Source organism: Triturus cristatus, chromosome 7 (assembly GCF_964204655.1).
Source record: "Triturus cristatus chromosome 7, aTriCri1.1, whole genome shotgun sequence".
Lineage (NCBI taxonomy): Eukaryota > Metazoa > Chordata > Amphibia > Caudata > Salamandridae > Triturus > Triturus cristatus.
Genome location: NC_140590.1, coordinates 1,647,752,312 through 1,647,779,973, shown reverse-complemented (window position 1 = coordinate 1,647,779,973; position 27,662 = coordinate 1,647,752,312). Strand labels below are relative to the sequence as shown.

The following is a 27,662-nucleotide window of genomic DNA, read 5'->3' as shown; positions in this document are numbered from 1 at the left end:
TTACTCTCTGTTTGGCTTTTACAATGCCACAATGACCATCATGACACAATTCCATTATCTTAACCCTTGGAGTGGATGGAGGACTGGCCCTATCACTTCTTAGTACAGAACTGCAAATCACGGACAGTTCATTTTCGATTTACCAAAAATTTTCCAAATCCTTGGGACCCAATGTCTTCTTTGGCCATCCTTGTTCTACCACTTTGATGAGTTTTTGCAGTGACACATCTTTGTAATACTCTGTTTCCCACTCCTCTGGTTTCATCCTAGGCGCTTCCTGATCATGAATGGAGGCAAATTGTAAGTCATCCCATTTGTTCTCATCACACTTCTGTATGTCCAATGGCATGCATGGTCAAAATCAGCCAACACATTGCTCTTCCCTGGAGCATATATGAAGTCTTGTAGCCTCATTGACGTGTGTGATATACAAGCAGAAGCCTTGAATAACCCTTCCATTGTGAGAAGTTTAACCATGGAGTTGGGGTCACTGCTTACTCTGCACTGTGAATAAAAGATCGCAAGGGTTCCATATGTAATATCTGACATCATCAGCAGAGGATTGCGGTCGCGTGAGTTATAGTTGCCTGCAGTAACTATAACGGGGGAATTTCATTGGTTTTTTACGAGTGAAATGTCCAGCTAACTATAACATGTGTGAAACCTATGGTTTTTTAAGTGAATTTGCAAGGTTTTTTAAATGCTAAATCGTAACTATAACGTGTGTGAAACCTATGGCTTTTCAGTGAATTTGTACGTTTTTTTAAATGCTAAGTTATGTTTTTATTATTATTTTTTTTTTCAGGTTTTTCACCGTGCGCGCACCGTGCGCGCTCTGATGGGCGCACGGTGCACTTCGCGAACCGAGCGGCCACGGTTCGCAGTGCGCGCAGGGTGTGCGCAGCTCGCGATTTAAAAAAAAAAAAAAAAAAAAATTTCTCCCTTGGGGGTCCTTCTGTGACCCCCTGACCAAGGCTAGGGGGTCAGGAACTGTCCACTCTGCCCCCTTTTCACAATCTCCACCTTTGTTTTTCACCCCCTCAGACTGCAAGAGACAAAATGGCGGCCGACACTTCCTGGATTCGACCGATTTGAATGTTTACCGACATCTAACAACCAATCAGAATTGCGCTCGCGCACGGCAGGGTGCGCGCACCGTGCGCGCATGGTGCGCGCGTATAGATATTGATATGCTTTTAAATGCTATTTTCTCAGGAAATACTGAACAGATTTACACCAGACCTGCAAAAGGCACTTCCTTGACCTTATGGCTACCTCTCTGCCAAATTCCACGTAATTATGTTCAGCCGTTCGGGCTGTAGCTGCGACTAAAGGTCCTATGGAAAAATGCATGGGGAAAACGCGTTTTGGGGCCTCCCCTTTTTCTCGGCCCCCGCTTGACGAATCACCCCGAGACTTTCAGGGTAGGAGCTGAATGGAGCGCCCCATTAGTTTTGAAAATTTCGCGAGGATTCGTCAACCGGCGCCAAAGTTATTCAAAATAGAATTTTGAGATTTCCTATGGAAACTAGGTTGTAACTATAACTATCTACTGGCGACCGCCAGTAGATAATATATATATATATATATATATATATATATATATATATATATATATATATATATACACACACCCCAGAGTTCCCACTGCCGTATTTCCCAAGTTGGAAACAAAGATAGGGATGCGGACTCCAAGATAGGTGCGTGGTTTTCTTTCTTTATTTATTCAAGTAGACAGACGCTTCGGCATGGCGGCATGACGCGTTTCGCCTAACAGGTGGGCTTGATCACATATATATATATATATATATATATATATTTTACCTACTGGCGGTCCCCGGTAGGTAGTTATAGTTAGGACCAAGTTTCCATAGGAAGAGCATTTTTTGTTTTGCTTATAACTTTGGCGGCGTTTGCTGAATCTTCATGAAATTTTCCAAACTAATTCTTTGTTCATATCAGCTCCTATGTTGAGGGTGATTCATCAAGGGGGGGGGCTGAGAAAAAAGGGGGTCCCAAAACGTGTTTTCCCCATGTTAATCTCCATAGGAAAATTTAGACAAGGCTACAGCTCGAACGGGTGAACAGAATGACCCCAAATTTGGCAGGGAGAAGGGTCTTTGTCTAGAAAGCACGCTTTTGTTTATTTGGTGTAAATCCGTTCAGTAGTTTTGGAGAAATATCGAAATTTACATATATCGATATTTGGGATTTCTGCCTTCTGATTGGCTGAGAGGTTACGAGCACGAGCTTGCTGCTTATCGGCTGCGAGTGATGCGAGCGGTTGCAACTAGGAAGTGTTGGCAGCCATTTTGTGATTCTGTTGAAGTGAGTAAGGGGAAAAAGGCCAAAAAGAGTAGGAAAGAGGAGGATAGGAGCGCTGTGAGCTCTGTGGGGTGGTTAGGGTGTGCTACACAGGGAGTGTGAAGCTATGTATTCACCCCTAGCAGTGTGAAAGTGCTGTTTTACCCACAGTGAGATGGTGCTGAGGTGAGGTGCCGGTACACTCTGGGATGAAACCGTTAGCTGATTGCTGTAAACTGATGTGCTCTGGGCGCTGTAGCATACTGCCGCTGTAGCATAGCTGTGCAAGTGGTGTTAGTATGGGTTTAGACTATAGCGCTGTGAGCTCTGTGGGGTGGTTAGGGTGTGCTACACAGGGAGTGTGAAGTGAAGTATTCACCCCTCGCGGTGTGAAAGTGCTGATTTGCCCAGAGTGAGATGGTGTTGAGGTGAGGTGCCGGTACACTCTGGGATGAAACCGTGAGCTGATTGCTGTAAAGTGATGTGGTCTGGGTGCTGTAGCATACTGGCCGCTGTAGCATAGCTGTGCAAGTGGTGTGAGTATGGGTTTAGACTATAGCGGGAGTGGGAAGCAAACTACTCACCCCTACCGGTCTGAAGACTCGAATGGAGTGTTTTAGCAAGCAGGAATAAAGAAATGATCGTGAAGAATATAATGCAGAATGTTGCAATGCCACAGAAGACAAATAGTGAAATCAGGTGTGTTTAAGAAAGTGGCTGTGTGGGATAAAGCGATGGAGCCTGCAAGTTATATAAAAAGTGTCTTTATTTAAGTGCCATAAATGGAACCACTGGTGCAAGAGCTAAGGCATCCAGCTGAGGCAAACTCCAAATGCTTCTGCTGTATTCAAACCCAAGCTCCTGCATCAGTCAATTCCACATTACATGTTACAGTTCCATGTGACATAAACAATACCTATTAGACATGAATGACTGTAAATAGTAGAATGAAAATAAAGGTAGAATACGATTACCACACTGTGCCAACCAGTTCCTAAACAATGCCGTGTTTTTTTATCTTGATCTTGATCGCCAGCTTGTGAGCAGAGGCTGAGGATGAGCTAATTTGTGTGAAGGGGCTTCGTGGATAACAGGCAGGCAGAGAGACGTGTGTACAAAGAATAGATATGGTTTCAAAATGGATGTCGGGTTTAGGCCAATTTAGCAAGTAAAGAGCGTATTTGCATAGGCCATAAATCATCCATCCCTGGTTAGTGTGGGGACGTAAGGGCCAATAATGAAAACAGAGTTCAAATGCCTAAGCATACTTAGAAAGTTATTATATGAAAATAGTTCAATTGAAGTGTATTAAAAAATTGAATAGGAAGAAGTCAAATAAGTTGGAAAAAATCAATCCAAGAATAAAGTGAATTTCTTACAAGTCTTGGAGATTGCAGTCCGGAAGTTCTTCAGCAGCTTGAGATGCGTAATGTTCCAAGAGGCGATTGTTGCCATCGTGTGAGAAAAGCGAAGCGATACAATTCATATCCTCGAAGGGACAGTAATGTTCCTTGAATGTTGGGGCACCAATTTGAATTGGCAGGCAATCTGCGATGTTGTCAAAGGTCGCACGTTGCAGGAGATCTTTCGTGGCTGCGCAGAAATCCCATTCCGCCAGGATACCTTTTTGCGTTGCATTCGCCATTGCTCCACTGCCCGAACAATCAAGTTCATGGTTTTCAAGATACTCCATTACCTGCTGGAAATCTGGAGCGTTTTCTGGGATGTTGGCAAGGGATAGATCCATTCGCCAGTCGATTGGGCAAGTTTTGCAATAAAAGATGGTTGCACACAGATTGTATATGTGTAAATAAATGTCATGTTGTAGCTGGCTCCGATAATAGATAGAGGCAGGCAGCCGAAAAGTTGTTCCATTTTTTCACAGTATTGATGAACCTTCGCGTAGAGGCGTGTTCTGTCGGACATGCTTGTTACCACAGGGAGCGCAGCCATTTTTAACAAGCTAAAATATTAGTAGGATGGCCGCAAACAGAGCGAGAATTATGGGCACTGTTGCTGTTATTCCAGAGATGATCGAATGAATGAAGTCTGGTATTAGACTAAAAACAGTTTGAAAGCCTGTGAGAAGGCCGGAGGAGACAGTGTTAAAGTGTGCCAGACCTTAAATGTCAGATGTGTTGAAAATTGTGTAACAATTCACGAAGTGTAATGGGAGGTTCGTATTTAAAAGGGAGTGTATTTTACTTGAAGCTCGTGCTATCTGCAGTCAATAAATTACTTTTGGAGAAGTGAGGGACACTTCTGTTTGAAACAAAAGCGCTTTCAGTTTGCTCCGTTTAATAAAATCTGTTTTCAAAGTAGGTATTGAAGGCCAAGTTGAACTTTGGGAGTTACTTTGTGTGGGTGGGAATAGAGATTGCCAGAGGAAGTTATCCGGTTTGAAACAGTAAGGACATACGATATGCCAGCTCAAATCGTGTAGCAGTTCATGTTATTAAGAAGCAGATAACTGCCATTAGAAACCTGTGTGAATGTTGGTCTGATTGTGGGAGTTGGCGTGCTTTTAAGAAAGCACGCAAGATTGGGGGCTGTAAGCTTAGAAGCCTCGTGCAGTTGAACATTCTTGCATAGTAATGAATGACTGCCATTGTTAATGGGAGAAACCACTGATCGTAAATAAACACGCTACCTGATATAATCACATACAACATGACAAACAACATGTAGCAGACACAATGACACTACGAAATGTGGGAACCGTGGCTAGCCATGTACACAAACCAAACATAGCACCTCTGCCACACAATGCAGAATGCGGGGAGAGATGGGAGCAAAGTATGTGCAAAGGTGGCAAGTGATTCTCGATTATAAAAGTATACAATGCAAAGTGTTGAGGGGATGTGCCGGACAGACTTGAATATGCAGAGCACAGACATGTACATGTCAACATACACTGATGGTCTATTGAGTAAAGTGGACAGTGGACGCAACCATGATAGTACAGTCAGTAGGGAAGATTACGAAAACATAGCGCGTACATGCCACCTCCCCTCTCCCCCAAATCTTTAGCGTAGTGGGCTGGCTTGGCGTAAGCAAGGCTAGCGTAGGGGTATGAATAAAAGGCACGTTTCTCTGGGTGTGGTTCTCTTCCGGAATGGCGAACATGTCTGTCAGGTGTGCGCAGCTTACACCGCCACGAGGCTGACGCCGTGAGCGAAGGTGGCTGCGGGAATAATGCTCTCAGCCTGCTGGTACCCAGAAACCGTCATGGCCGCTACGACGCACATATGCCCCACAGTTCACCTTTCGACACCGCCGTATGTGAAAGAGGGCCCACCACGTGCCGGCGGAAGCTCCTAGGCCGAGGTCTACGAGCTGGGAAGGCTCCTGAGATCAACACTGGCTACCGCGACACAGGCAGACAGCGCCCAGCCTGAGGTCCAGCACCGTGGAGTGCTCTGTATACTACTAACACAGTAGTCCAACAGGTACCAACAGTGGAACGGTGTCTTGATCCCACAATGGACGATGTTAGAACTGCATCTGAGAGTGCAGATGAAGGTACTCCTTTCGACCAGCTGTAACCAACTCTAGGTCCCAACAGTGGAACGATGGCTTGATCCCACAATGGACAATGTTACAACTACATCTGAGAGTGGAGATGAAGGTAGTCCCTTTGACCAGGTGCAAGCAACTCTAGGTACCAACAGTGGAACGGTGTCTTGATCCCAGAATGGACGATGTCCGATATTACCTGCTGCTTGGTTTTCACAGAACTCCCTCTGTTGAGGTGCATCAGACTCTGTGCTTCCGTAGCTAATTGCTGCACATGATCATTGGGCTTGGCTGACTGCAGTCGCTGGAGTACACCGCGGTACAGCAGGTCCGAACAGTGGAACGGGGTTTTGATCCCACAATGTACGATGTTAGACCTGCATCTGAGAGTGGAGATGAAGGTACTCCCTTCGAACAGGTGCAGCCAACTCTAGGTCCCAACAGTGGAACAGTGTCTTGATCCCAAAATGGACGATGTCCGATATTACCTTCTCGTTGGTTTTCACAGAAGTCCCTGCGTTGACGTGCATCAGACTCTGTGCTTCCGTAGCTAAGTGCTGCACATGATTATTGTGCTTGGTTGACACCAGTCGGTGGAGTACACCATGGTACAGCAGGTCTGAACAGTAGAACGGGGTCTTGATCCCAGAATGGACGATGTTAGAACTGCATCTGAGAGTGCAGATGAAGGTACTCCCTTCGACCAGGTGTAACCAACTCTAGGTCCCAACAGTGGAACGGTGTCTTGATCCCACAATGGACGATGTCCGATATTACCTGCTGCTTGTTGGTTTTCACAGAAGTCCCTGCGTTGACGTGCATCAGACTCTGTGCTTCTGTAGCTAAGTGCTGCACATGATTATTGGGGCTGGCTGACTGCAGTCGCTGGACTACACCGTGGTACAGCAGGTCCGAACAGTGAAACGGGGTCTTGATTCTGTGATTCAGGATGACAGAAGTTAAAGTTTGTGATGATTTCTGTGTACCCACTCCGATCAGGTGCAACCAACTCTTTGCTTCCGAATCCAACGGCACGTGGCTGTGAGGTGTTACTGACCACTGTCTCTGGCCTACAGTGCGGTCAGCAGGGCTTACAATTCAGATGGAGTGGTGATTGTTTAATTACAGAATCCAGTAGGCAACTAACTACAACGTCTATTGAAATATACACAATAGCGTTTTAGTATACTTGCTTGAAAAAGTTTTTTAAGATGACTTATAGATCTAGTACAATGACCAAATTCTTCTTGGTAGTGGTAAAGAACACTGAATAACAGTGTACACAGTGGACAGCAGAGATCGCAATTCGAATTGTTTTGATTTATTTATTGCAGAGTTTTGTGTAATTTATGTTGTTGTATTTTGTGAAGAGGAAGTGAGAAAAAGTATTCATGGAAGACTGTGCTCACTACTGCCTTCAATTTACAGTGCAGACACCAGTGTTCACAATTCAGATCCAGTCGCTATTGTAGAGGACGCAGTCCTGTAAGCAAAAGACATTGCTCCAGTGCGCTCTGTCTGCATCACGCATACGTATCATCGCAGGGTCCACACATGGTTTTTCTTGCTTTGCGTATGACAAAATGGGCAGCTCAAGTCAACACCACGTGGCTGTGGGATCTTGCTGACGGCTCTCTGGCCTACACTGCAGACAGCAGTGTTCACAATTCAGATCCAGTCGCTATTCTAGATGATGCAGTCCTGTAGGCAAAAGACATTGCTCCAGTGCGCTCTGTCTGCACCACGCATACGCATCATCACAGGGTCCGCACACGGCTTTTGTTGCTTCGCGTATGGCAAACAGGACAGCTCAAGTCAACGCCACATGGTTGTGGGCCCTTGCTGACCGCTCTCTGGCCTACACTGCAGACAGCAGTGTTTACAATTCGGATCGAGTCGCTATTGCAGATGATGCAGTGTTGTAGGTAACAGACATTGCTCCTAGTACGGCCTGCCCGCAGCACGGATCATTTCTGGCTGTGCACATGCTGAATGCTTTTGATGTGGCTATCTGAGTACACTAAAACTGATGGACCCTTTATGGTACAATATTTTTGTGTATTATTTTGGATCTACTGCCTGTATCTCAGTACACCACAAGTTATGGTTCTTTTACGATAGAATCTTTTGTGTATTATTTCACATCTACTGTCCCTATCTTACTGCAGCACATACTATTGACCCTTTTATTATTGTCTCTCTGTGTGTGATCCAATGATTAGTGTTGTAGTTGATGCTAGCAGCAACCATTCCCTGAGGGCTGGTTTACACTCACCCCACACGCATTCAGCACAGACGTCACTGGATATGTGACCCTGGTAATAAAAAGGAGTCGAGCGCACATGCCCGTACCCACTTCCACTATCTATCTGTGTCCGTGTGTTCATTATCTATGCATGATACTGCCCCTGGTCCGTACCACATTACATTGTGCTGTGGACAGCTTATGCAACCATGTTACCTCTGGCAGTGGGGAAAAGTTCTGTTATGTAGCTTTTAGATGCATGGCTATCAATCAATCAAACATTTGTAGAGCACACTACATACCCGTGAGGGTCTCAAGGCGCTTGGCGGGGGGGTCCGCTACTGATCGAACAGCCAGGTCTTGAGTAGCCTCCTGAAGGTCAGCAGGTCTTGGGTCTGTCGTAGGCTCAGTGGGAGGGTGTTCCAGGTCTTGGCGGCGAGGTGGGAGAAGGATCTCCCGCCAGTGGTTGTTCTTCAGATGCGCAGGACGGTGGCGAGTGCGAGGTCGCCGGAGCGGTGCTGGTGATTGGGGATGTAGAAGGAAAGTTGACTGTTGAGGTAGGCTGGGCCGGTCTTGTGGAGTGCCTTGTGTGCGTGGATGAGGAGCTTGAAGGATATTATCTTGTTGACGGGCAGCCAATGCAGGTTTCACAGGTGGGGGTGATGTGGCCGTGGCGTGGTACGTCGAGGATCAGTCGTGCCGAGGCGTTTTGGATGCGTTGCAGTCGTTTGATGAGCTTGGTCGGGGCTCCCGCATAAAGGGCGTTTCCGTAGTCAAGACTGCTGCTGACGAGGGCCTGGGTGACTGTTCTTCTTGTATCTGTCGGGATCCACCTGTAGATCTTGCAGAGCATGTGGAGGGTGTTGAAGCAGGAGGAGGAGACGGCGTTGACTTGCTTGGTCATGGAGAGCGTTGAGTCGAGGATGATTCCCAGGTTGCGTGCGTGGTCAGTGGGTGTCGGGGCTGCCCCCAGTGCCGTCGGCCACCAGGAGTCGTCCCAGGCTGAAGGGTTGGAGCCGAGGATGAGGACCTCCGTTTTGTCCGTGTTCAGCTTCAGTCGGCTGATCTTCATCCAGTCGGCGACGGCCTTCATTCCTTCGTGGAGGTTGGCTTTGGCGGTGATGGGGTCCTTGGTGAGGGAGAGGATCAGTTGAGTGTCGTCGGCGGAGGAGATTATGTTGAGGTCATGCTGTCGGGTGACGTGTGCGAGCGGGGCCATGTAAATATTGAACAGTGTCAGGCTGAGGGAAGATCCCTGGGGTACGCCGCAGATGATCTCGGAGGCTTCGGATCGGAATAGGGGGAGGCGGACGGTCTGAGTTCTGCCAGAGTGGCTATCACATGCTATCACAGGTGGAAGGCTACTTTAAAGAGCATGAATATTGATGAAGATGATGGTTGCATGTTGTGTGTAGTGTCAGATATGTGTATATAGGAAAAAGTTTTCAAAAAAGCTCTGTAATCAGAAGAGGAGTCTCTCATCAAACGCTGTAGATAGAATGACTAAAATGGGTGGGGTCCTCCAACTGTTACAATGGGAAATATTATGAACCAATCAAATGCTTGTCTTTAAGGTCACATGGCAATCGCGCACCGAGCGCACAAGGAGGACGCACCCAACATGATTTTGAGAAAATATATTTACCATAATATAAGTTTATTACAGTTAGAAATATATAAATGTTTAGAATATTTTAGATTATCGCTTGTTCTCATATACACTTTAAACTTATTTAGATATAGTTTTGAGACAAGAAAAAATGAGGGAATGGCATTCCCGGCGCGACACCATACGTCGATGGCGTAACACAGGGCCTTGCAGCGTGCACTCGTCGCATAGGCAACGCGCAGCGGGTGTGACCCCATACGTACACTACCGGTACGGGACTTCCGTTTTCTGAAGAAAAAAAACCCGATATACATACTTTCTTTTGAAGATATAAAAAATGACATAATTTTCAAATAAAAAAAAAGGCTAATAGAGTTCCAAAATATTACAACGGACATAGAAAAAATATAGGTTTTATAAATATTAAAATATGAAATTAACATTTACAAAACCTTTGTAATTTGAGATGTCATCAGTGATCAGTGATGTGATCAGTGATGTCACTGACCATGTCATGAGTGAGGTAATATGTGACGTCATCACCAGTGCATTGCGGGCGCACGAGTTATAGTTAGCTCAACTAACTATAATAGGCGAATTTCTCTGGTTTATATGAGTCAAATCTCCAATTAACTATACCGTCCCTGAAACCTATGGTTTTTTCAGTGAATTTCTAAGGCTTTTTAAATGCTAATTCCTAACTATAACGTCTGTAAAACCTATGGTTTTTTCAGTGAATATATATATATATATATACACCAGTAGAGTATATAGGCTCATGTACCACGCTTAAAAATGAGCGTAGGTATTTGTGGAAAAGTAAAGAATTGAGAGTAGAATTGTGAGAGCGTCCACTGTGACTCTGTGGTATGTAGTTTGCATTGCCAGCCAGGTGAGAGCAGCTTACATTGTGTAACGCGCATTGAATATAAATAAGAGCTGTTCATGTCTCGGCAACGCACCTGTCAGTCTTTCATTGATCTGTGGCCGGAAGGTCCCTTGCGACCCAGTGCTCTGGCAAACGTCTGTCAAAGCAAAACTGGACTCTGAAACACCACATTTGGGACTGGTGGTAAAACGACAAGGCCAAACTCTGTAGAAGGATGTGAGGTGAAGCTGGGGACAGTAAAACAACAGTAGGAAATACATTAAAGACATTTACTTATACAGAAATATCCCTTTCTTTAGAGTGCCACGCTGCTCCAACTCTTGTTAGAGGAGCTAGAAGGCCCAGAGTGCTGTGTGTCTTCAAGGTGTCGTTTTAGATGATTGTTAGTGCTTGTCCAAGGCAAGCACAGTGCTCGCAAGGCGCTTAATCCATACTGGTAGTTTCCAGAGTGGCCGAAGCTAGTTTGGAAACCCCAGTGTGGGCTTCTTGGCGGTGCTAAACGGTGGCTGGGTCACCACTGTGATAGGACTGCAGATCCTATGGCTCGCTTTCTGTCAGTCCCAGAGTAGAGGAGAGCTTTACACCATAGCATGAGAAGAGGACAGTAATGCAGAAAAGCTCCTTTTGGTGCATGTGTTGGGCAGTTACCAACTGCCAAAGCCTAAATCAGGCCCCACGCTTTTAGGTCTCGCCTAGGCAGCGCTTGCGCTGTCTTCTCGTGACATTTTGTATTCAGAATATGGACTTTTAAGCTCTGCCAAGCCCTTCAGGTTGGTTGGTGGGCCTGCCTTTTAGAAATTACTTTACTGGCGTTGGTCAATAGTGCCCATCTGTCCCGCCTTTGGGTGCTTGGTTCACTCCCATGGGACATCACTGATTGTTTCTTTTGGTTGGCCATCTCTGTCCATTAGTTGACTCCTCCTTCGCAGACAGCCCTACTCCCTCCCTATATTGCTGCCGTCCTCACATGTTTTTTTTGCAGTGCTTCTTTACTTTTGTAGCAACCTCGGCACGCCACGCTTTAGTTTTAAACATCTTAAGCTACAGCACGGCATGTCGCAATTGCTACAAAAGTAAATAATGTATTTTTTTTCAACGGCGGCTGCACAACTTTTTTTTCTATTTATTAAGTTTTGTAGCAATGGTGGCATGCTGTGCATTAGCTCTAAAAATGTAAAGCTAAAGCGCAGCTTGCCACGATTGCTGCAAAAGACAATAAATAGAAAAAAACAGTGAACGCACAACTTAAAAAAATATTTATTGACTTTTGTATCCTGCAAGGATATTTTTGGACAAAATAAAAATCTAAAAAACATTCTCATTAGCAAATCCAATACCTCTAAATGTAACTAACGTGAGACCTGTTGCATTGCAAATGCTTGTTTTTTAACCTGGGCTTTCTCTTAACATATAAAGTTAACTCTAAGGCGTGTCACATATGCCTACTTCAGTCCCACCAATTGCACTAACCAGAGATTCCAATAAGTTTTTCTTACACAGTGCTTGTCGAACATCATGTGATGTGGCAACCCTAAGTGTCTCAGGTGTTAGTACTAGAGAGACATCAATGCTGTATTGCTGTGCTCCCTAAATATGAGTATACTTCAGAGGCCAAGGATGGAATGGGCATGCAAACTGCACTGTATTGTTAACTTTCAGGAGATCATTCCAAAGGGAGAAATAAAGGAATAGCTATGGAGAGTTAAGTGTTCCATAGCTGAGTAGAGTGATTTCACCCACAGGGCGTTACGTTTCTGTTGATTCCTTTCTTTTCTGCAATGTGTGCTCAATATCCTTTGTAGAGCAGCTAAACATTACATGTACATGGAGCCCATGTAACCACAGCATGCATATCCACCCACCTTGCATTCTGTCACACATCCCTCCTCTCCACTACCCCTGAATGTCTGCACTATGCATGCCTGTTTGTGCCTTGCCTTAATGTGCATGCATTGGCCCCTGTTTGTCTCTTTGCTTGTCTCTGCCCATGCTGGTGCAAGCACGCAGGTGTCTGGCCGTCTTTTATCCTGTGTGAATGGGTGCACACAGGTGCCTTTCTGCCTATGGTCAGTACGAATCGGTATCTGTAGATGTGCTGGGGTGTATATACATTAACCTCTAGTCTGTACATGGGTGTGTGTATATACCTGTTGATCTGTGTGGATTGCTGCCGTTATGTATGTTACCTGTGCTCAGGTAGGTTAGTTTGTTTGTGTGCATTTTGGTCTCCATGGGTACTGTGGCTGTGTATCTGCATATACTTATGTATGTTCTATGATTGAGAGAATTTGCCCTTTGATGTTGTGTGTTTGTGTGAATGAATTATACAAAAGACTGTACTACTGGCTTTGGCGATCATTGTTCTAAAGAGATTTCACGCAGTAAAAGAGAAAGCTCTGGGTGTTGTCATTTTTCAGTTGTACACGTTAACTTTTGAAAGTAAATGACTGTCAGCAGAATTTTAGGATGATGTCATAACCTAAAGGCATTTTGATTTAGACAGGACTTCGGACTTAGTTTCCCAAAGACCGACATTGCTCAAAATGCCAAACATTCATAGACCTGTTTTACTCTATTTTAGTGTGTTATGCGATGAAGTTAAACACCTCTTTTTCTTCACATAAATGGCTACAGTAATTTCATCACTAGTAGTCGATGGTGGCACTGAGATGAAGTAAGATGTTTTTTGCCCAAGCTCACACTGTGTGACCTAGTGCGGGAAGTCGGCAACAGGAGTTAACTCTTCTTCTTCCACAGTATATGCTCCCAGCCATGTTGCCCTCTAGCCCTTGGCATTGAACCCTCCTGACCCAATGTCCTAGCCCTGAGGCAGCATGGACAGGGACAAGGGGCGAGCCTAGCGATACAGCAGCGATTTCTCTCCCGTGTAGGTGTGCCTTCCCGGTCAGCCGTGTTCAAGCTGAGAGCGCAGAGGCTCCGGTTACACTCACAAGTCCCTCCCTGCACACAATCAGGGAAGAAGAGTCTACCAAGGGATTAGAGCAGCTTCTGTGCCCGTAACAACCTGTCACTTCAGCCGGCACTTTTCCCTCACTCACCTCTGCGTGCCAAGCGGAAATCCGCGGAGTCAAGCACAGCGAGGGATCGCGCGCTTCCCGCTCCTGTCACTGAAACCCCTCACTGACACCTCAAGGCGCACACTGCGTACACAACGGCTTCTGGGCGCTTCCTCTGCACGGGGGGCTTGGAGCCAAGACCTAGGCGTCTGCCTCCCATCCGCAGTTACTTGGGCCCCGTGGAGCTGCGGTGGTGGTCCCCAGAGGGGGCAGCAGTCAGGCCACGGTCACCTGGGCTCTCCGGTCCTCGGGCGGTGACTGGTACTCGCCCGTTCCTGGCGCTCAGCTGGGCTCTCCGGACCAGGGACGACGAGCAGCCCTCGGCAGGTCAGTGAACTCCACGGCCTTCGGGCCACTCGGGCTGGAGACAGTGGGGCTTGGGTCCTTGGGGGGGACTGAAGCTTTCTTGTCCCTGGAGGGCGACTGAAGTTTATGAACGTCACCCGGCAGCCGAGATCTCTTGCGGCTTGGGGAGACAGGAGAGTTATCTGGTCAGTTTGAGGGACACATGTCTCTGGAGAGTAGTAAGGGTCACTTGTTTCTTGAGGGCAGTGGGGTGCCCTGGTTCTCGGGCGGCCAGGAGAGTTCACTCCGGGTCCTTGTGTGGCTGGTGGAGTTCTCTGGTCCCTTGGTGAGCTAGAAGTGTTCTCTGGTCATTGGGAGTGCAGGGGACTTTTGGCGTTCCTTAGAGGATTAGTACAATACCTGCTCCTGGGGGAGGGGGTGGTCCCCCCTTAAACGTGTTAGGGCGGTAAGTAACGTTCTGTGGTCTTGGACAGAAGAGTGCCAGGGGACAGGGGCAGTTGGGCTTTGGAGTTCTTGTGTCATGGGGGTGGGGGTTTCTGGAGTTCTACAATCTGGGAGGGCAGTAAAGTGGGCTCTAGGGCTCTCTGGCCCGTGCAGGGCAGTACAGTTCTCAGTTCAGTAGCCCGGTGGGCTTGGGTTCTGCAGTTCTCTGGTCCTGGAAGGGCATTACATTTCTGTGGTCATAGGGGGCACGTGGGCAGTGGGTTCCAGAGTTCTCTGGTCATGGAAGGGCATTTAATTGTGCAATGGAGATATCTGGTCCTTGTAGGGATGTACAGTCCTTTGTTTGGGAGGGGGGTCGGTCTCAAGTGTTCTCCGGAGTTCTCTGGTCCTGGAAGGGCATTTAAGTGTGCAATGGAGATATCTGGTCCTTGTAGGGATGTACAGTCCTTTGTTTGGGATGTGGGGCGGTCTCAAGTGCTCTCCGGAGTTCTCTGGTCCTGGAAGGTCATTACAGTTCTGTGGTCACAAGGGTTATGCGGGCGGTGGGTTCTGGGGTTCTCTGGTCTGGGAGGGCAATAAAGTGTGCAATGGAGATCTCTGGTCCCTGCAAAGAAGTACAGTCCTCTGTTTAGGAAAGAGGGGTGGGGGCGTGTGTGTGTTCTAGAGTTCTTTGGTCCTCGGAGGGCAGTAAAGTTCTCTGTTTGGGGGGAGTGGGGGTTGAACCCTGGAATTCTCTGGCCCTGGCAAGGCAGTAGAGTGTTCTGGTCCCTAGGAGGGCACTGGAGCTCTCTGGTCCTGGCAGGGCATTAAAGTTCTCTGGTCCTAGGGTGCGTGGGGGGTGCTGGAGTTCTACAGTCTGGGAGGGGAATAACGTGGGCTCTGGAGAAGTCTGGTCAGAGCAGTGGAGTTCTCTGTTTAGTTGGGCGAGATGGTTGGCTTCTGGAGTTCTCTGGTTCTAGGAGGACAGTAAAGGTCTCTGGTTTGCTGGGGGAGTTGAGGTCTGGAGTTCCTTGGTGCTGGAAGGGCATTAAAGTTCTGCGTCACAGGGGGCGTGCGGGGGGGGCTGGTTCTCTGGTGCTCTTTGGTCTGGGAGGGCAATAGAGTGGGCAATGAATATTTATAGTTCTTGCTTGGCAGTAAAGTCATCTGTTTCAAGGTGCGGACATGCAGAGTTCTCTGGTCCTGGGAAGGCAGTAAAGTTCTCTGTTTTGGGGGAGTGAGCTATTCGACTTTGGAGTTCTCTGGCCCTGAGAGGGCAGTAAGGTTTTCTGGTCCCCCAGAAGGGCACTGGAGTTCTCTGGCCATGAGAGGGCAGTACGGTTTTCTGGTCCCCCAGAAGGACACTGGAGTTCTCTGGTCTTGAGAGGGCAGTAAGGTTTTCTGGTCCTCCAGAAGGACACTGGAGTTCTCTGGTCCTGGGAGGGCAGTAAGGTTTTCTGGTCCCCCAGAAGGACACTGGAGTTCTCCGGTCCTAGGAGGGCAGTAAGGTTTTTTGGTCCCCCAGAAGGGCACTGGAGTTCTCTGGTCCTTGGAGAGCAGTAAGGTTTTCTGGTCCCCCAGAAGGTCACTGGAGTTCTCTGGTCCTGGGAGTGCAGTAAAGTTCTCTGTTTTGGGGGAGAGGGTTATTGGACTCTGGATTTCTCTGGCCCTGGGAGGGCAGTAAAGTTCTCTGTTTTGGGGGAGAGGGTTATTAGACTCTGGATTTCTCTGGCCCTGGGAGGACAGTAAGGTTTTCTGGTCTCCCAGAAGGACACTGGAGTTCTCTGGTCCTAGGAGGGCAGTAAGGTTTTCTGGTCTCCCAGAAGGGCACTGGAGTTCTCTGGTCCTTGGAGGGCAGTAAGGTTTTCTGGTCCCCCAGAAGGGCACTGGAGTTCTCTGGTTCTGAGAGGGCAGTAAAGTTTTCTGGTCCCTAGTAGGGCACTGGAGTTCTCTGGTCCTGGGAGTGCAGTAAAGTTCTCTGTTTTGGGGAAGAGGTTTATTGGACTCTGGATTTCTCTGGCCCTGGGAAGGCAGTAAGGTTTTTTGGTCCCCCAGAAGGGCACTGGAGTTTTTTGGTCTTGGGCGGGAAGTTAAGTTCTCTGTTTGGTCGTGGAGTTTGGGCTCTGGAAATCTCTGTTCCTGGGAGAACAGTGAAGTTTTTTTTGGTCCTTGCAGGGCAGTAAAGTTCCCTGGTCCATGTGCCCAGCTTCGGCTGATGGCCCAAGTGGCGTGTATGCATCGCAGTATTCCGATGTCCTTCCTGTCGCAGTGACACCAATGGGGCGAGCTCCCAGGTGACTGACTCACCACAGCTGCCGGTGAGGTGCCAGGATGGAGAGTATCAACAACAGTCTGAAGAAGAAGGCGACGGAGAGACACCACCGGGCTGAGGTGATGATCACAGGAGAGCAGCTCAGGTAGGAAGCGGGCATCCAGTGTGGGGTACTCAATGGAGTGTGTTTATCCATCCCACCACAAGCATGCTACTGCGGTGCAATCAGACAGATGTGGATGTGTGTAAAGGAGTGCCTAATTTGTGCTGGTGGTTTCCAGTGCTCGGCACCGGCACTTAATTGTCAACACAAGCGCTTGTGACAGTCTTCCACAAGGGGGTGATGTCTGGCTAATTTAGAGATGATCACAACACCAGTTAATTATTAATTCAATGTTCATTAAAAATGACTATTACCTGCCGCCCAAGCCATTCTTAAAGCTTTGGGGGCCTGGAATAGTTTGAATTGTCACACTTGTAGGAGTGTGATGGTTAGTGGTTGTGTTGTTACAATCATTGGCAGCATGGCAGAGGCAATGTGTGGTGCAAGCTGCAGTGGCCTCCAGAGGAGAGCCCTGCCCTTAATCTTTTACAAATTAAGCACTGACATACACTTATACCACAGACAGCAGCCAGAACTGCCTAATTTGGAGCTGGAGAACCAGGTTCGAGTCTCAGCTTCAACTCAACATCCTGTGATTCTGGGCAAATCACATACTCTCACCGTGCCTATAAAAAATGAATGTGTCCTTGTGTAATGTAACTAGTTCTCATGTAAAGCGCTCCAATACCTTCGGGTCGAGTTCGCGCTATATAAAACGGCAACAAATATTAAAGTGCATGCAAACAATAGTGCACATTGGTCACATTTATTCGAAAAAGATCATAATTCACATGTTTTACAGATTTCCATGCTCAAATACTATTTGCTTGGGTATTTAATGTAGGGGCAGGATACCATCTTTTGACCGCTTCATAGCACTTTGAGCATAAACAAGACAGCATTGTTTTAAAACCCTATATGAATCAGAGATGGGCCATAGAGTGAAAGTGCTCTGGAAGTTCATGCCGGAAGGGTTTAGGTAGCTCCGAAAGCACCTCTGTGATGGGACGGACTGCAGGACATGACAGATGGACCGCACAGTTCAGGCAGTAGAGTGCCTTGAAAATCCCTCTTTGGGGCAAGAGAGCATTAGTCCACTGTGAACCCTCTGCATCATTCATAGCGCCTTGAAGCACATTCTTTGCCTTATGGGCTGTGAATTTAGATGTCTAGTAGTGAGACATTATCAAAATTGTGTGGGCCAAGAACTCTCTTGACAGCAAAGTTTTGCTTATGCTCCAGCTTGGAGAAAACATCAACTTTATTAACCTTAATTTAATTTGATGACATTTATTAGAGTTACATAAAGGTTATTCATTTAATTGGGCATGATTTTATTTAATTAAATGTAATTAATTCAAATGTTAATTAATGTATGGTTAGCACAAGGTTGGGCTAAAGTGGCGATTCAATGTAGAGGCCGCAAAGTAGTAAGATGCAATATCTATGAATACATCACAGGGCATGAATGGAACGGGAGAGGTCTGTTTCCTGCATCATGATTGGATAGCCGGTGTCCAATGAATGATCCTTGCGGAAGGATGGAGCAAAGCAGGCATGGGGCAGCCGCTCCAGCTTTCTTGTTATCCTCATTCATATTGAACACAAAAATCAAACAGTGACAAAGGCCCTCATTACAAGTGGTCCAGGAAAGGTGGCGGGTATGAGCACATCCGGCATTACTGGTACCAAGTGCATCTATGATACACGGTCGTGGTGTTACCGGGCATCACAAGTTCCTCCCCCCTACACTCCCATGTAGTGGCTACAAACATGCAGATAATGGTGCTAGCGCGCTGATTCCTACATGCAAATTTGCAATTCCACTTCATTTATGGGGAAGAAGAACCTCTTCTAAGCATGGCCTGGAGGATTTGTCACAGGAAATACAGCATCGCGAGTGATTTCTAATGAGCCTGTAACTCCTTTCATGGGCTTTCATAAGGAATTAATGACCGCTGACAATGAGGGACATAGAAATACAGGTTGTGGTGTGATAAAGCAGAGCTATCTCTCAGGAGATTGAGCATTCAGGTGATTGCATCACAGATGAGAGCTCTTCGGGTGGCAAAAACCTGCACACCTAGATCTCGCGCTTGCGCAGTCCCTCAGGGTGGACACCTCACAGGTGTTAGAGCCAGATCTCAGGTTTCACAAACCTTGCAGACTGAGGCCTCACACAGCAGAGCTATCTCTCGATGAATAGAGAACATGTAGACTTTAGCTTAGACAGCAGATGTATCTTTCTGGATACCACGGCAACAGTCCATGCTCCCAGTTAACATAAAATGTGCATTATTTTTCAAAAGGCAGTACATGGATCTGTCAGACTATTCATAACTTACAAGTTCAGGCCTCTGCAGATCTGTCCGTCAGGTCACTCACATTTTACAACACAGGCCTTCGACTGCAGAGCTATCTCTCAGGTTACACGACTCATATTGCATGGCTGAGTGAACATAACGTAAATCACCACAGTGAGTTGCTCAGAGTCTGATGGCTCAGTGGACTAAAGCAGCCACTGCAGGGGCCTGTGTTTCACCTCATGGTCACAGGTTCTTATCCCAGCGGGTCCACTCAGCCTTTCATCCATCTGAGGTCAATAAAATGAGTACTATTGCGTTGGGAAACAATAAACATCTGTTATTCAGCGCCAAGACACCTATGGGTAATCGTGCTCTGTTATGTTAGGATCAGCATGAGTGTCAGCGTCAGCATGAGTGTCAGCGAGGAGCCACCAGAAGCCCGGGTCCTTTGTAACCTGCCATCTACTCAGCCCGCTCTCTGATGAATGTTGTACGTTTCCCAATATTCACTTTTGATTTTCGTTATTTTTGTATTGGGCCTTATTTTCATCTCTGCAATAAACCTGTCTCATACATAGTGTACTGACAGCAAGCCTCAATGCATACTGTCAGTGCTGTGTCAGAAGGCTTGTGAAAAATCCAAAGGTTACTCAAAGTGTGGTAAATGAGCCACGCCCCTCGGCAGAAGAACGGCTGGCGAGCAGTGTCTCTCCAGTGGTGCATTTTGCTGCTCACTGCCCTAAATACACAGCTGTAGCATGGTGTGCTAGGGCACTGGCTTTTACATCCTCCATTGGAAAGGCTCCTTGAAATGGGCGCTACATTCGCATCAGCCATGCAGCTTAAGTGCTTAACCTGTGTAGCACACGAACGATGCCACGAGGGATCCATTCGACCTCCTGCAGTCTTTCCTTTCATACTTCCTGTATGCAGCAAGATTGTCACTTGGTAAACTTAGAAAATTCCTTCACTTTGCAACCGAAGTGAGGAAAAGAAAACACTAATCTTCAAGCTACATATTCAGCAGATTGCATGACACCAAGGGTCTCATTTATGAGAAACTGACTCATCGGCATTGATGCATCAGTTTCTCTGCGCCCTCCTTGCGACACGATGGATGTGCTGTATTTAATGTACGGCGCTCCAAGGAAAGACAGATGTGTCAGAAATCCTGTTGGTGCAAAACCCAGGCATTGCTGAAGTGGTGTCGTAAGAATGACGCCGCACCGGCAATGCATGGGGTCGGCCTGTGTCTATGGCACTGCGTCACCCTTACGTTGGCCATGATGCAGGCGGAAGGTTTTGATGCATTTGCAGCCTCGAAATGGTGCAGTGAAATCTCATAGATTTCACTGCGCTACTTCTACGAGGATCACTTGCGGGGGAACGCCCACCCTGCATACATTGTACCTGGCGCAGGTATAATGTGGCGTAGGGGTTGACAAAGTGAGGCATCTGCTTAGATGCGTCACTTTTTTAATAGGGCGAAACATGGTACATTTTTTACACCGCCGGAGCGTCACAAAAAGTGATGCACCAGCGGTGTAAAAGTGACTCTAGGGCTCATAAATAAGCCCCAAAATGAAAATAGCTTAAATTCTCGCAAATGCGAGACCTATTGCATTGCAAATATTTTTTGTTTCCAACCGTCCCATGCCGCGTGTGCACATTAATAGAGGCCACGCCCCTTTCTTTAGACGAGCCACGTCTAAAGAAAGGGGCTCTGCCGCCATTTAAGAGAAAGCGCGGTATGGGACGCTTTTACAAAAAAAGGATTTGTTTTTCCAACCAATGCTTTTTTGGTAGAAGTGCCCCATACAGAGCTTTCATTTTATTTGTGGCCGCACCCCTGTCTTTAGACGCATCTAGTCTATACAAAGGGGCCTGGCCTCTATTAATGGGCAAGAGTGGCATGGGGTGCTTGGAAACAACAAAAGTAAAAAGTGAATAAAGAGTAAAAAAAAACATGCAGCCTTGTTTAGCGTCGTAAATAAACCAAAGGCGTGGCCACCACTGTGGCGTGCTGTGCCATAAAAAAAATTAAAGCATGTGGCGCGAGGTTGTCCTGCCTGCATGGCAGGTGAAAACAATTTAAAAGAAATAGTGCTCGGAGGCTGTAATTAAAGCCCACTGAGTAACAACACATGCAAGATGGCCAGACCTTATGGGTGGGTAAAAAATTAGACAAGGCGGTACTAAAGAGGGACTACTACGCCTATTGACCAATGAAGAGCCAGGGACAATGACACAAGCCAATGAAAAATATGGGCGGAGAGTGGGCAGAGCCTCATGTCCATATCTGAATACAGCATGCCTTGCAGAGTAGCACGTGCGCTGCCCAGGCTCGACCTAAAATCTAGGGGGCTTAGTTATAAGCCTCTTGTGCCTCCAGTGCATCACTTTTTATGATGCTATGATGGCACAGAATGTAGATCCAGGCACGCAACGACCCCCAATGTGTGCTGTAGCGCAGGCTGCTGTTGCTTTGAGGACACACAGCTTTCTTTTAGTGGAAGTGTGTGCTGGGCTACTTTGCAGGCCATCCAAACTCATTTGAAAGGCGGCGGAGGCTTTACTTGAAAAAATAATTCTGTGTCCCCTCTCTCTTGTCGGCCCACTTGAAGGCATCAAGGACTTGGACAGATAAACGCAGATGAAAACCTACATTACCATAGCTCTTCCCATTAACAAATATACTGCTTTGGTACCTTTTCACAGATTAAGTTCTAAAAAGGTGAGTTACATATCTTTCCTTTGAAATGTAATTGAGCAAGACAGCTTTAATGTCATTCCTATAGCACTTTCCTAATGCTTGTGAGACCCAATGCTCTTTTACTTCAGAAACAATTTAAGACGGATTTTGTTCGAATTAAAAGTAAAAGAAATGTTTATAGCATTAGAAAATAACTGTTGTTGAACTTTTTTCTTTTTCTTAGTGCCTTGAAACCAGTCCTAACATAAGGCACGACTAAAAAAGAATCTTGAATAAAAAACGTTGCATTCTGTCATGAGGTTCTGTCAAGGGTTTAAGTTAATGGCTTAGCCCTTTACGTCGGCACTTTCTTCTACAGTGCAGTAGGTTTGGTGAACTGTGAAGTGTATCTGGCAATTTCCTTCCTCAGAAGCCGCTCTGGGTGTATTTGGTTACATTTCTGTGCCCTTTAACTGCATGAATCACTATCTTTGCAGCTCTGAAGGATAGAATCTTTCATCTGATACCAAAAATTCTAAACATAGGCCATAATGCACTCACACACTTCTATCTATCTATACCAGAGGTCTTCAAACTATTTTGGTTTGAGCCCCCCTTAAGCAAAATGTTTTGAAGTTGGGCCCCCGCCAAACCCATAGGGCAAGGATTTGGGGAATGGGAGGGATGATCACAGGGTCAGGAATCATGAGACCATTTCAGGGGCGATTTTCTGTAGCTTGTAATCCACACTAAATGTAGCATCAAACAAGAACAGAATTGACCACAAACACTACTGCCCGTAATTGGGGTGCCGTGGGCCCCAATGCACTCCACCTGCTGCACTACTGATGGATGTAGCCCTGAGAAACAAGCTATTTCCTTTTCTTTCATTTCTTCTCCACCACGTCTGACCATCACTTCAATCTCAAATCAGGTCCAGTCTGTCTGAAAGAAAATCAGCTACTACATGTTTCCCCAGTTGTTTTGCGCCAATGGCACCATCTGCCCTAATGCTAGCAAGGAAAATGAGCCCACATGCCCAAATTCTATTGTAAAACATTCATAATTGTGATGCGGTGGGCAAAAGTTGGCAAAAGTGTCACTGTACTTGTTTCACTAATGTCAGCTGCTGCCTTGCTGTTGCCTCTGACCTTTAACAACATGGGATCCCATCTCATGCCAACCCGCTCCCTCCAATCCCTCCTCATCCCCTCATCTCTCTGATGCCCAAATCAAGGTGTCGCCTCTGTTTAATTTCACCCCTCCCCGGGTCATTACTCCAAGGCTCAAAGAAACACTGGCACAGGAAGTGTGCCCTAGACCTCTTATGCAGCTGCAACATCAAAGATGCCTACAGCTCTGCAAAGCAGGCTGTCCACTCTGCCCACTCAGCCGGGCTAATACTTATAGGTCAGATGCCCAAAGCAGGCTTTCTGCAACAAATAACCACATAAATAGCAAATTTAGCCCCCTTTCCTTCCGCTGCTTGGGCCCTGTTCCGTGCAGAACAATGGTGTCCTGGGCCCTAATGCTAGCAAGGAAAATGCACCCCATGTTCTTTTTCACAGCTAGACTGCCATAACTAGTCCCCACTCAAAGTGTGTGTGGAGGGGGAGGGCTCCTGTGCTGCAAAACAGATAGAGAACTAAAGGAACATGCCTTCTCACCAAGGTACCCGCTACCTGAAAGAAATGCAAATGTGTGAAACGGTTGGAGCCAGTGTAGGCTTTAATTAATAAAGACAAATACTTATTCTTTCTGAGAGGAAATATATGTGTCCATTAAAAGGAGTGCGCCCTTTTAATGGGCATATATAAAATATTTATAATAGATATAGTCTGGATTCTTATCACTAAAGTGTATATTTTTAAAGCACTTAATTTTATCTTTAACAGTATTTTGCTGCAGTCTGTTTTATACAGTGTAATACAGTTTTAAAACCATGACATTCACAGTGCTTTCTGTCACAGACTGGGACCTTGTAACACTATAAACAAGCCACTTGTCCTCATTGCACCAATCAGGATTTAATTCTGTGACTCAGTCACACACGAAGACAGCTGCTGTGATCACATTAGCTCACTGAGGTTTCATAAGGTAAAAGAGTGTATTTCCTTTTGGTTAGTTTAACTTGCATTTATTTTTCAACTGATGTGTGTGCGTCTTTATTACAAATATAATTACATCTTCAAAAATAGAACATAAATTAGATATTGCATTTTACAAAATGTAATGTAGTCTCGCAGATAGTAATATGTAGTTTCTATGACAAACCAGATGTCTCTTAACTGCATAACCTCAAAGTCCTTTTACAATGGTCACGGTGGTGCAGTAATTGTGTGCAGGAAATGTGACCGTCATGTCTGTCAATGCCCCAACGAGCATGCTAGGTGAGAAATGCCATCCATTTACCACTCTCCTGCCTGCAATCTCCACACTTGAAAACAAAATCGGAAACATTGAACGCACTTTGTCTGCACCAGCTCCAAAATACAAAAATGCAGCAGTATGTCCTGTGAGGTTGTACTCGTGCAAAGTTTATTTTTCACAAAAAAGAAAAATCCCTGTTTGTTTGTGCCTCCCAACAAGTAGTTCTTAAAGACTTGATTCAAAGTCCACTTAAGTAACAGCTTAAAAAGCATACATGCATTTTAGTTTGGGAGCAAGTGTTCACAATCCTCAAAGGTGTACAATGGCTATATAAAAAGCATTTTCTCTGGATAAAACCTGCTTTAATGTTAGGCAGTCTGTATTAGTGAGTGGCAGTCTGTCAGTTTCCGATACTCACTGGTCGGATTGCAGCCAATCATCTTCTGTGATGCATAGGTCATGTGTAGGAAGCCATCTTCATCCATTTGATCTCGATACATCTGACATTGTGACAGACATGGGCAGTAAGGCCTTGTTATTCAGCATAAAGAAAAAAGCCTTTCAATGACCACCAGTAGTTTGGACGGAAACTCACTGTTTATATAACCCACCTCACCTTTCCGAGTTGCCTAACACTTCCACAGTTTAAATGGGATTGGGTTTTAGTTTCATTGCAGACTTTCCATTCCCTGTCAGATTTACGCTGTTGCCTGCTGACCACGGCCTCTACGCCTAATAGACAGTTAATTGATGATTTGTGCCTGTTGTTAAATGCAGTTATTCCAAGGTTAACAGAAAATAATGGAATGCTATCTTTTTTCTTCTCTTTAGCCTGCTCTTTGACCCCAACTTCACACTCACTGGCCTCCCCAGTGCCGCTTAGTAGTACAGTTCTTTCCTTTTTTTGTGGCGTTTAACTGCTGCATGTAAATGAAGACAGCCTTGAAGGGCGCCTTTCACGCTTCAGGCTATCTTCATTTACATGTAATTGCAGACCTATTTGCGCCCCCCTGGCAAAACATCCACGCCCCCCCCAGGGGGGTGCACCCCACAGTTTGAAGACCTCTGATCTGTACATACATTAAAATCGGTCAAGTGCACCTACTTCTCATTCCTTTTCACTTTAAATTCATGCATAACAGCAGGGGCAATGCATGGCAAGATAACAATCCTGAATTGACAAAAAAATGGCTAATATTTTAAATTAACTTTACAAAAACTGTTGTAATGTGCTTTGCACTGAAATCTGTTCCAACTGCTTGTTACTTCATTTCTTTTAGCCCCCCTTTAAAGTTCTCTATAAGTAGCCCATAAACATTGAAAAATCCACAAAAACGAGTTTTTCTAATAGCATTGGATTTGTCCAAAATGTTTAAAATGCACAGTTTGTGACTATTTTGCTGCATTGACTCTGAGGATAACTCCGCCCCCAACTACTTGAAATATTTGCTTTGCCCTCGATGCTTTGTGTGTCAGCATCATCCCAAAGTTCTGGTCTAGTTGCGCCCTTGTGCAGACGCATATCTACGAGGCCACGCAAATCCACTTTGCATAGCTTTTCATGGCCTCATAGATGTGGTGTAAGGCAACGCAGCGCAGCACAGCACAAGTCACTGCGTTGCCTTACACTGTGTCAGGAAGGCATTCCATGGGCATTGCAGTGGGTGTTCCCACCCACACCCATGGGTTTTTAGTGCAGTCCCAGATTTACAAGGATCTGTAAACCTGGGAATACATCGAAGCTGTACTCCATCTCAAGGCAGGCGTAACAAGGAGAAATATCGTTCCATGTATCATTTTTGTGCAAGAAGGGGCCCCTACCGGCACGAAAAACAGTCCTTCCAGCAACACAGACCCTTGCACCATTTGTACCATGGTAAAAGGGTGCCTACATTGGCGGTAGGCAGCCCATTGTGCACCAGCGAAGGTGAAAGGGCAGGAATGTGCCGTATTGCCTTAAACACAGCACGTTTCTGCAGCCGCGGTCGGTAGTAGGTGTTCCTGCAGGGCGGTGACGTCGGGAGGGGGAGGGGCAGGGTGGGGGGTAGTAAACTATGGATTACGGAGGTTTACAGGTAAGTAAACATATAAATTAATAAAACGAATTTCGTTGCGTGCACTGCATCCCCAAATGCGATGCAGTGCACGCAACGAACTTCGTTTTATTAATTTATATGTTTACTTACCTGTAAACCTCCGTAATCCATAGTTTACTACCCCCCACCCTGCCCCTCCCCCTCCCGACGTCACCGCCCTGCAGGAACACCTACTACCGACCGCGGCTGCGTTTCTGTGCTTTCCCAGTGACGGAGCCCTGGAAGGTGACTTGCTGCACTGCTCCACTTTTAAATAAAATGGCCCTTATGGTGCAAAGGTGCTAGGCACCAAATTGTGCACTGGCTGAAAGGACAGGAATGCACCGTCTCATAAATAGGATGCATTTGGCATAGGGCAGCGCAGCAGTAAGACTTGCAGCGCTGCCAAATTATTGTAATTGAGGCCTCCTATTTAAAAGCCTCTATTGCTCATTCCACTTCAGGACTTCTTCAAGGTTATTCCGCCCAAGCACAGCGTTGTCATCCACACAGAAAGAAGCCCCTTTCACTGCTATCGACTGGGGTTCCAATGGGCTTTTTTGAATGCTAATGTTATGTAAAGTTTAGGTAAATCTTTTTTTAGAAAGTCGAAAGGTTGGGTGGCAACGCCAGACCAATTGGCTTTGCCAATGCCTTTTCTGTTTATCTTGCTGTCTCTTCCATTGTCTCATGAATTGCAAAACTAGGCCAATAAACGAGTTTATATTTGCAACGGGAGCTCCTCCTCGGCACGCCCGTGCCCTACCCCTTCACTGACATAAACTCAGCGTTTAACAGCCAGGCTGACGGGGCAGCCCGCGCCAGCCTGCCCTGGTAAGCTACTGCTTCTGGAACGAGTTGGGCAGGTTCTGCCTGGGGCGAGCCTCTCTCCTCCTGTGCTCCTATTGGCCCTGCCTCATTGTCTCCTATTGGCCCTGCCCGAAGCGCAGCGGTGTTTTTCCACTTCGGGATTCCAGCCAATCGGCCAATGGTAGAGAGTATTGTGTCTACGACGCATCACGTGAAGCAGCTGTACAAAATAATAACATTATAGTATTTATACAACACTTCCTTGAAGGAGGACGTGCGCCTTGAAGTAAAACAACAGGCGTTATCATAAAGTTCGACGGTACCCTTTTTTAATCGCCTTCGGAAGAATGAGCAGCAGAATCAATCCTTCGGCCCTCCGAATTCCTACCTTGAGTTTGTGCGCCTTTCTCTGCAGCATGTGCACAACCTGTCGAGCTGTCCCATCACGTTTTGCACTGGTCCTTCACAACTTAGCTGCAATAAAAACATTTTTTCAGCTGTGTTTGTTGGAGTTCTGAGCTTGCCATCATTTTTGCAATCACGACCACTCAATTTTGAGCAAAATTCCGTAACCTTTAGTTTTCTTTTAACACAAAACACTCCCTCCTTCGCGTGCCCTCTGGTTCCAGGCGAGATTTGCTTCTCTCTTATGTCATCCCGCAAAA

General features: G+C 46.3%; 1 protein-coding gene and 1 pseudogene across 4 annotated transcripts in view; one reads left to right on the top strand and one right to left on the bottom strand.

Annotated features, from left to right (window-relative positions):
• LOC146812624 (DEP domain-containing mTOR-interacting protein-like) overlaps window positions 1-27,662 on the top strand; it is a 221,093-nt gene that overhangs the window by 16,974 nt on the left and 176,457 nt on the right. For 2 of the 4 annotated variants that reach the window (XM_085619702.1, XM_085619700.1), the window contains exons 1-2: window positions 13,542-13,967; window positions 16,545-16,786. The exons of the other annotated variants lie outside the window; for them this stretch is intronic. In XM_085619702.1, coding sequence (XP_085475828.1) covers window positions 16,701-16,786 — 86 coding nt within the window. In that variant the 5' untranslated portion in view covers window positions 13,542-13,967; window positions 16,545-16,700. Of the gene's footprint in view, window positions 1-13,541; window positions 13,968-16,544; window positions 16,787-27,662 lie in introns of those variants that run through there. 4 annotated transcript variants of the gene reach the window in all.
• Window positions 24,481-24,798, bottom strand: LOC146812625 (microtubule-associated protein 1 light chain 3 gamma pseudogene; annotated as a pseudogene).